Source organism: Perissodus microlepis, chromosome 6, assembly GCF_051167445.1.
Source record: "Perissodus microlepis isolate ML-2025 ecotype Zambia chromosome 6, ASM5116744v1, whole genome shotgun sequence".
Classification (NCBI taxonomy): Eukaryota; Metazoa; Chordata; class Actinopteri; order Cichliformes; family Cichlidae; genus Perissodus; species Perissodus microlepis.
The window spans coordinates 2,097,196-2,107,400 of record NC_140466.1 but is presented as its reverse complement, the minus strand read 5'-3'; the positions used below and the strand labels follow the sequence as shown (position 1 = coordinate 2,107,400).

The window sequence follows — 10,205 nt, the reverse complement described above, 5'->3', positions numbered from 1 at the left end:
CTTTGACCCTCAAAACACGGAGCTCCAACTCTTTGATGAGCACATCGCAATGTGTATATAAAACTCATAAAAAAACAGCTATTTATAATCATTTTATTCCTAACACCAGCAAAGCTAATGATGGGTCATTAATTAGCTGCACTGTAAATGAAGATGCTGCCTCTTTAAATTTCAGAAATGCAGACTTGGCTTACTGGAGGCCTAAATGGTGCTTACTCCATATTAGCATTGCAACAGCCTGAATACAAGCTTGTTTAGTTAAAACATTACCAACAGTGCCGGAGGTCCACATTTAATTAAGCCCGGTAATAAATTATCAAAGCTTTCATCTGTGAATGTCTCCACCTCTAGGGATGGGGAGGATTTCTGCTCGACGCACCTTTAAAGTTGCCGCATAGCGCTTCTCAACCTTTTCTGCACACCTGCAGTATTTTGTAGATCACTCCACACTAAGCTAGCTCACACTAAGCTTTCACCTGAGACGCTGCAGAGATGGAGAAAGTGCTCAAATGTTTTCATTGTTGGCCATTCTTCATCTGAATGTTTTCATGGCGTTTGAATGTTAAGCTTTAAAAAAAAAAAAAGAAGAAGAGAGAGACTGAAGGGGGCATTTTTAGAAGCCCAAATCTGGGCTGCAAGCATATCCAGTGTAATTCTTTATGGTCGAGCTCTTAATTGAGTAGAGAAGATGGTTGGGGCCAGATTATTCATTTAAGTGAACTGGCCCGAATTCTCAACTAGCCTGAAAAGCCCTCTCTGGGTTGGGCAATGGAGGCAAGCGGAGAGGCAGCGCTGCTGGACGTGGTAGCAGCGCTACTGTGAGGGTAACAGAAGGCAAGGACCAACACAGTGGGGGGGGGGCATGCACTCCGGGGCTGATGGGAAATACTGCTGCCTTAATATGCAATGCAGGACTAGATCCACCCTGGGCTTGCTGATCCTCGAGTGCCATTTTTGTGCCAGTGGTCAGACACACTAGAATAACAAAGCATACAAAGAAAAAGAGCAAGAGACAGAAAGTGAGGCACAGGCATGGGAGGCTGGAGTGAGGTGGGGACAGAAAGAGGTAGAGAAAAAGGCAGGTAGTAACAAAAGTGGAAAACACAGCAGACTACCAGTGAGATAAAGGTCAAAAAGACAGAAAACAAGAATAAAAACTTATAAAAGTACGTGTCTGTGTGACAGTGTGAGAGGGCTGTTTTGACTCGGGGGAAGAAGTAAGGCGGAGGGAATGATAAAACAGACGGCAGACACAGGGAGAGATGAAAGCCGGTGCAGACCTTGAGCTTTCATTCGTCTCTCTGATGGTACTCTGGCGCTGCTGGAGCCTCTGGATGTCGCACCAAAATGTGCTTCAGCTTTGCACAGCCTTTCTTCTGCTTGGAGTGGAAGGCCCTCAAAATGAGACATAGTTAAAATGAGTTGGTGAGTCAGCACAACTGAGCAGTCTCTTCAAAACATGCTGCACCACCACCTGCAGAAACAAACTTTTCCTCTGTCTTTTTAAGGTTGAACCAGACAGTGTGAAGTAGCAGACTACAAAAGATGTCGTTTTTATTCTTAATCTGAAAGAGTGCTCAGATTTTAGGCAGAAGAAGATAGAATCTGCTTTATTTCTGGAGATCATCCCTTTTAAAGTGGCAACTGTTTCCAAAGAAGATTTCACCAGATCTTGGTCTAATACATGAAAACAACAGATACAACTAAAGACTTACTATTGTTGCAGATACATATTTGAAACAGCAATAGAGATCATTTCAAAACTCCCTGAAAAGCCTTCAGTTAATCCAAAATGCTGCAGCAAGAGAACTGACAGGGACTAGAAAGAGAGAGCAGAATCTCTTCATTGGTTAAAACCAGAGTCAAATTTAAAGTCCTTCTGCTTACATATAAGGTGTTGAATATTTAAGGTTGCATTTTGTTTTAGAGACATATCACCTCATTAGCGCACTTCATTCTCAGACTGCTGGCTTACCTGAGGTTCCTGGGATATTTAAATGTAAAATGGAGGGGCAGTCTTCAGCTTTCTGGCTGAATCCTTCCTTCCAGGCCAGCTGCTGGGGTTCCCGTGATGCACATTTCTTCTCTCCTCACCTTTTCTGTTCTGTCTTCCTGCTCTCACTGTCATGCAAGAGGAGCTCATTTGACCCAGCCTTTTGAAATTATTGGTGATTTCTTTGTGTGTAATATGTCGAGATGTCTCGTCTTCCCTTCCTGTGTGTAATTCCATGTGTCGCCAGCTCGTCATCGCGCTCTCTCTGTCGTGTTCCCTCGCTCCCTCTCTCATCTGCCCTTCCTCCTGTGTCAAGCTCATGTGTCAGTCTCAGTGTTTCCTGTTTTATTTTGATAGTCTCGTGTTTCCATGTTCAGTGTGTTTAGTTTTGCTTCCCCTGTGGCATCGTGTTCATTTGTTTTCAGCTGTGTTTCCATTTCCCTCATTGCCCTTCTGTGTATTTAAGCCCTCTGTCTCCCCTTGTTCATTGTCAGGTCGTCTGGTCGTCTTCCCCCGTGTTCCCGGCCCCTAGTTTTTTCCACGGTCCCTGTGCTTTGCTCTCAGTTTAGTTTAATCTCAGTTTAGATTAGCTGTTGGTTTTGGTTTCTCTTATTTTGTAAATTCATGTTTCACCTTAATAATTGTCTCGCCTTTTGTTATTGAGTTTGTCTCCTTGCGTCGCCTGCTTCTGGGACCACTTAACAAACACAAGTTCTGCCGCCGCAGACTCGTGACGCTCACCCCCCAACCAGTCACTGCAGATCTCTGCCCCCTCAGACCCTGGTTCTGTCAGAGGTTTCTTCCTGTTAAAAGGGGTTGTTTTTTTTCCTTCCCACTGTCAACAAGTTCTTGCTCATAGGATTTCTTCTGATTGTTGGGCTTTCTCTGTATTACTGTAGAGTATTTACCTTACAATATAAAGCACCTTCAGGCAACTGCTGATGTGTTTTGACGCCATATAAAAAATTGAATTATATCAGAGTGTAATACATGAAAACAAGAGATACAACTTAAATGTTTCTCTGGCCTTCAGATGCACTATGACACAATAACCGCATGCATCTATTATTGCAGATACATATTTCAAATAACTGTGGTTATCTTTTCAAAAAAAGATTTCCTTTACATTTGTAAACAATGGAGCCCAAACCCAAGATTTCAACCCTCTGAGGTGTAACTTATCCTTATTTAGAGCATATTTTGGAGAAGGACATAAGTGATTTTTTGGGGGGGAAAATGTGAACAGTTTTTGATCTCATCCAAATTGTCTGATTATTTTCTTTTTTCTGTAATTGCAAAGACTTTGGAATACAATGCACCAAATACAAAAATGATTATTCTGATTGCTTTAGGGTTAAACTTAGCGGGGCTGTGGAATTTGGGTCATCATCAATACTGCTTAAACCTTCGAGGGTTAAAGGGTCCTGAACCTTCTGGTTTGACCAAAGTCCATAAAGGTTTCTCACTTTAGCATAACTTCAAACTTCCACTACAGGTTTCCGCACTACACAGTGGGTGTTCTATTCATAACGAAAGCTCTTTTATAACTGCAGCTACATTCAAATGCACTCCCGGATCCATTTGCGCCTACGATTTGAGTTTATACAAAGCAATTAAGAAGACGCCGTTGTCTAAACTCTTTGTATACGAATGTCAGATCAGCTTGTATATAGCTTGACAGGTCTGGAGCGCCTATAATTACAGTTGCTGAGCTGTGATTGGAGAAGTGATGTTTGTGTGGTTTAGAGCGGAGTCAATTAACTGGTATCACCTGCGTGCTTACAAAGCCAGATGCCCTCCTTTAAAGTCTCGCTAACAATTAAAACATATCTCTGCATGCGATACATAGTGAGGACAGCCTACTAAATCAAAGCCACAGTCTATTAAAAGTGTAATCAGGCACAGCATGGTGGGACTGCAGGCCTAGTTTGACCCCATCAAGACTTAATGAGGTCCGCCGAGTCGTTAACCTGCACATTTAAATAACATGCATCAATATTAATAGGTTATTAATGACTCAAAGCAATTATGTATACAGCGGACTGGGCAGAGAGCTGAGCAGAGACAGTAAGAGCAGAAGAGAGAGACAGTGATACTTTTAAGAGCGTGTGTGTGTGTGTGTGTGTGTGTGTGTGTGTGTGTGTGTGTGTTTGCGATGTTATGTGTGGTTATCAGTGGTGATGTATTGTAAACTCTCAAATAAAAGCCAGTGTTCAAATATTGGAGTTTCGAAATCACTGAGTCAGCAGGAAAGACCACAAAGGTTTTTATTAGAATGCATGTATGCTCTGGGTCCTACAACACCACTGGTTCTGTTGGCCTGCTTCTCACACTAGGTCCTATTTCTTGGTTGCTTCTGCCTCATTAATGGGTTGCCCTTTCCTTGCTTGGGCATTTAGTTTATCCCAAGAAGTCTTGCTTGGCCACGTTGAAGGCGCCTGATTCTCCGGCCTGCGAAATGTTTTCGTCAGGTTTAGTTTTAACATGTTCACTTTATTGTTTTGGGGGTTTTGGGGGTGGAGGGTGTTGTTTCAGGTATTTCTGCTTGTTCGTTACCACAGTTAGATTTGGGCTAGGACAGGGGTGGGCAAACTTTTTGATTCGTGGGCCACATTGAGTTCTAACATTTGACAAAGGGGCCGGAACAGGAGCAGATAGATGGCGTGCTTTGAAAACATCACCTCATTGGGGGAAAAATACACATGTTGGGATTTGGAGAAAACATGTGCTTTAATTTCCAGTGAAAATGAAGAAAAGCATTACAATAAAATCTCTGACTTCGAAATTAGTCTTTAAACACTGAAAATCAAATAAATGACCATTTTATTTTAAAGCACTGAAAGTTCTTTTATCCTTCAGGATATCACCATCACTCTCCCGTTGCAGATGTACTTGTCCTGTTCCTTTTATTCAATTTGTTTCCCCGGTGCCAAAAGTCAACAACGACCAATGCAAGGACGAAACAGTTGCAGCAAGTCAGTCTATGAAGCGATATCTGCGCGCACTGTTTATTTTAACAGCGTGCGTATCACGGAGACACACACATTTTAATGGGAGCAGTGTTGTTGTTCTCCTTTTTTTTAGCCAGCGCATCAAAGTCTGGAGTTAGTTTTGTTGTGGCGATTCTCAGGATGGATCTGAGGTATAGGTCTGTTAACTTGGATCTGTGGCTGGCTTTGTTGATGTTCATGACGCTGAAGGCCTGTTCACACACGAAGGTAGAGCCGAACAAAGCCAACATCATCTGTGCTTTTCGCCTTAGATTTGGAAACGCGGCATCATTGAGTGAAGCATAGAAGTCATTTAGTTTCAGAGAGCTGAACTTCTCTTTTAAGGCAGGGTCGGACTGAAGGTCGATCAGTTCGAGCTGAAGCTCCTCTGGAGCTGTTTCGGGGTCTTGTGACAGAGGAAAGGCCACCAATTGAAGTGACTTGTCAATTTTATCGAAATCCAAAAACCGACGGCAGAATTCTCCGTGCAGTGCATCCAGTGACTCACTGTATTTCTTTACTTTTGCTCCGGCCTCTTTCAGCGTGGCTAGTGTAGGAAAATGAGTGAATGACTTGTTCAAAATCTGCCTGGAGAATAAAGCCAGCTTGGATTTGAAGGCTTTCACGTTTGTGTACATGTCATGCACAAGCTGCTCCTTCCCCTGCAGTTTCACGTTGAGCTCATTCAAGTGTGAAAATACGTCCATAGCAAACGCAAAGTCACACATCCAGCTCTTGTTGCTCAGCTCAGGAAATTCATCAGTCTTCCCCTGCCGCTCCAAAAACACGCCAGTCTCCTCTTTGAGCTCCCACACTCGTTGAAACACTTTGCCCAAACTCAACCAGCGGACACGGGAGTGACAAAGCAGGTCCTGGTGATCCGCATCAGTTTCCTCCAGGAACGCAATGAACTGACGGTGCTGAAGTCCCCGTGCGCGTATGAAGTTGACAAGTTTCACCACAGGATTCACAACATGATTTAGCTGTAACACCAATTTACATAGAGATTCCTGGTGGATGATGCAGTGGAGGAAAATGACATCCTGGTCAGGGTTTTCATCTTTCACTTTAATCTGGATTCTCCTCAGCAGGCCAACGTTTTTTCCCGTTAAATTCGGAGATCCATCTGTGGTGACGTTAACAAGCTTACTCCAGGGAAGCTTCATGTTTTCGATGGCAGCAGACACCCGTTCAAACAAGTCCTCTCCCCGTGTTTGTCCTTTCAGAGACTCCATTGTCAAAAACTCCTCCGTTATTTCAAAAGTTTCGTTGATTCCTCGGATAAAAATGAGGAGCTGAGCAGTGTCTTTGACATCGTTGCTTTCATCCAGTGCTAAAGGATAAAAAGTGAATGACTTCGCCTTTTTGTTTAATCTGCTGGTGATATCTTCATCTATTAGTTCTACACGGTGAGTCACTGTCCGCCGTGATAAACTGATTTTCTCAAATTTGTCTTTGGTCTCTGGGCACAAAATACTTGCTGTCTCTACCATACATTCTTTAAAAACTCGCCCTCAGACAGTGGTTTGCTGGCCTTTGCTATTTTGAATGAAAGCATAAAACTGGCCTTGGTACTTGACTCTTGAATGGCAGTTTGACAGTGAAAAAAACTTTGCTGAGCCTTCAAATTAGCTGCCAACTTCTCAGCAGCAGCTTCCCGTTCTTTTGTTGAGAGCTTGCTAGCATTATTAGCGTGCTTTGTGGCAAAGTGACGGCTAATATTATACTCTTTAAAAACCGCCACAGTTTCTTGGCATATCAGGCAAACAGCAGATGATCGGTGTTCAGTGAAAAAATATTTAGTTGTCCACTCCTTTTTGAACACTCGACATTGTCTGTCCACTTTCCTTTTCTTGGGACCGCTCATCTTCATAGAGGGGCGGTGGGTCAAAGGGTAAAGTGCAAACGTGGAGTAATAGGCCTACGCTTCACCTCAACAAAGCCAATATATCTAGAGTGCGCCATCTAGTGAGGAAACATCAGAATTGCAGGGGAAATAAAACATTAACAAGGTTAAGTTATTAAATTTTTTCAAGTTTGGCGGGCCGAATCAAAACGTTTAATGGGCCGCATGTGGCCCCCGGGCCGTAGTTTGCCCATGCCTGCACAACAGTATTGACATTATTGCACACAGCCAGATCAATTCCTTTCTCTTATTTCACAGCTATAGCTTAATTCTTTATCTTCACTTTTCATATTACCACAGTAATATATTACATGCATGTTTTGAAAATGTCCTTGGTTGTACATGAAATTATTTTTAACCATGTAAAACAAATAAATGAATTTCTTTTTCCTTTCAACTCTCTTATCCATGAAATTGTGATTTATATTTATAACCAACAAGATAATAGATTTTTGAATTATCCTTCAAGTTTTGTTTTTTGTTTTTTTTAGATCATTTCAAACCAAAATCCAAGTTTGCTAAAACAAATTCTAACCAGAAACAGCATTTTCATTGCTTTCAAACAGAAAATAACCACTCGTGAATTGGCGTGAACAGAAAAAAAACAAACAAATTTTAGCAACAGACTAGCATATTATTGTTTATGGGCTCAACTCACCAAAATGGCGCACGGACCATCCGTGGCCTGTCTCACCGAAAAACCTAGCTCATGTGTAATGGTGGTCCGATGCTTGGAAGGCGGGGCTAAAACCGCTTCCAACAAATGAAATGGCCATTACCCATTGTGAGCCGTAAACAGAAAAATAAAGTTAAACTTCTCGTACACCAGACTTCACAAATGCGCTTTTGGAAGAATTGTCAAAAATTTTCATAAACCCTGTGGAAAGCCTTCCCAGAAGAGTTGAAGCTGTTATAGCTGCATATTGTGGGCCGGTATCATATCAAATACCATGGATTAAGAACGTGATGGGACAGACGAGCGAATACTCTTGGTAATATAGTGTATTTTATGTTATTCGTTGTGAATTATTCACTTAATTTAAATTTACTGTGTTACTTTTCCTTCTCTACTATGACCACAAATTCACAAAATATAATAACTGTGACACACCACTGCCACACTTCCTGTCTCCTGCACCCCACTCGAATGCTGTGACTGCTTCTCATCCCTTTGACAGCTGCCAGACTGTAGCAGGCTTCACTCCAGTTTACTCTTTCTAACTCTCCTTTGCCCACACATTTCAGATATTTTAATGTCTATGAAAGACGTTTTATTCCCCCCAGAATGACCAAACTCTAGCTAGATGTGCTACTTCAGTTAATACCACGGCTTTTCATGATTAGCCTTTATTTCCTGGCTAAAGATGAAAGCAGTCAGAGTGACTTCAGTGACTTTTTAATGAAAACCACATCAGTGACTCAGAGATGTGTTAACTGCTAGCTTAACTGCAGATTTAGATTACTTCAGGAACTCTCGGGTGTACAGGTGCAGTCATTCCAAACTCAATAATAACCACGTTCTGCTTTATTGCACTTTATGTCAGGAGATGTATTGGTTACTTATTAACTTCACGATCTTCTATTTCCTCTAAACATTTCTACATGCTTTGAAACTGTAAACTTTTAGTATCATACCATCCCACAGATTTAACCTATAACTGTTCTTAACCTGTTTAGCACTCACATCTCAACATCCCCAGAGCCACTCAGTAAAAGCTCAACCACTCAACAAGACGTGGGCTTTAAAATACAAGGTATATTTAAAAAAAGAAAAGAAAAAAAAAATCTCTTTGATTGTTTGGGTTCAGGAGAAAATAAATGTTTGTTATGATGACAAAATCTGGTATTTCCATTTATGAGTGTATTTTATTAGGATTCAAAACATCAGCATCATCCGTCAATACCTATTAAGCAATTTTCTAATCCAACAAACATTATTTATAAAATAATAGCTCCCCCACTATAAGACAAACCCCCAATCTTGGACACTAAGTACAAGTGACGTTTAAGAGAATTTTTAACTGCAGCTGACTTTGTTTTTATCGACAGTGAGATTAAAAATCTCCAGTAAAAGTGTTTTGCTGACAGAAACTGTAATTTTGAGAATAAATGACAGCCTTTTGGCAGTATGTTAGCGAGCACAGTTGTTATTGAACCTGTTATAAGGATTCTCAGCTGCTATTCCAACACAAATTTCGTACTGCAATACCAAATTTGCTCCAACAGAAATGAAGCAGAACAACTATCAGTCACGCCTTTCAGTCACAGTTGTACACGGCAGCCTCTTCATTGAACGTGCCATACTCTGCAGCTTTCAAGCTGAAACTTGAATCAACAAATATGTAGTCTATGAAAACTGTGGAGGTAGTAATCAGTCTTTACCAGCATAAAATTTCTTCTAAAATAAAGGACGTAGTGGACGTAAACACAGTTTTTCAAACTTAAAACCAAACTTTTCTGGTGTTACTTCATTACCTTTTCTCTGGTCTGTTTGAAAGTTGCCATATTTCCGAAAATCTATAACACAGCACGCATTGAGCGGAGCTTACTGATGTGTTTTAGGAGTTCCTGGACAGCAGCGGAGCTCTGTAGCTCAGACGAATACCCTAAATTGGTAGTAGATTGTATTTTGCTCTTCATGGAATTGGTTTGCCACAGTGAAAATACAGAACGCCGAACAAAAAGGCAAACGCAGAGGAAATGTTGAGTCGTCATTAAATGAAATGGTGTTGAGTGGAAACAGCTGGGGATCAGCGAGCGTCTATAAAAGGCTCGTCTCTTATAGCAGGTGTGGTTCTGTCTGCAGCTACTGTTTCAGAATTTGCTGATTCTGACGGCATCGCTGGATACACTGAGTGGTGTAGTTATATACACATGAGTGGGGGGCAAACAGCAGTCAGCCCATTCACACCCAGGCCTTTCTCAGAAATGTTTATGCTAGCAGCAGTGAAAGCAGCCCATCTACTGGTCGTGTGCGTGCAGAGGTGAGTGACAGGGTTCAGATTAGCCTCACCCCACGAGGATCACGGCAGGGTGAAGCTTTTCACACGAGGTAGAAAGCAGCACAAAAATCCCAAAAGCTGGTTCTAAGAGAAGACTTAATCCTTTTATGTGAGCCCTCTTTTCATGTTGCGGGGGACAGATGTGTGCGCGAACACTCACTGTAAGCAAATGTTTATTTACAGGTTGCAAATCTGCAGCATCAAAGCTTAAAGATCTGAAAGTCCAAGAGAATAAATGTGAGTGTTACTTTATTTATATTACAGCACAGCTTCAACAGCTTCAAGCTGGAGTTACAAAGTGCTTCATAAACAAA

The 10,205-nt window shown here is 41.7% G+C and overlaps 1 protein-coding gene across 1 annotated transcript; it reads right to left on the bottom strand.

The window, feature by feature from the left end:
* Positions 1-5,021: 5,021 nt before the first annotated feature.
* On the bottom strand, positions 5,022-6,218 carry LOC146384795 (general transcription factor II-I repeat domain-containing protein 2A-like). The gene has a single exon (XM_084929901.1). It carries the CDS (start codon positions 6,216-6,218, stop codon positions 5,022-5,024), a length of 1,197 nt encoding a protein of 398 aa, XP_084786027.1.
* Between the last annotated feature and the right edge of the window lie 3,987 nt (positions 6,219-10,205).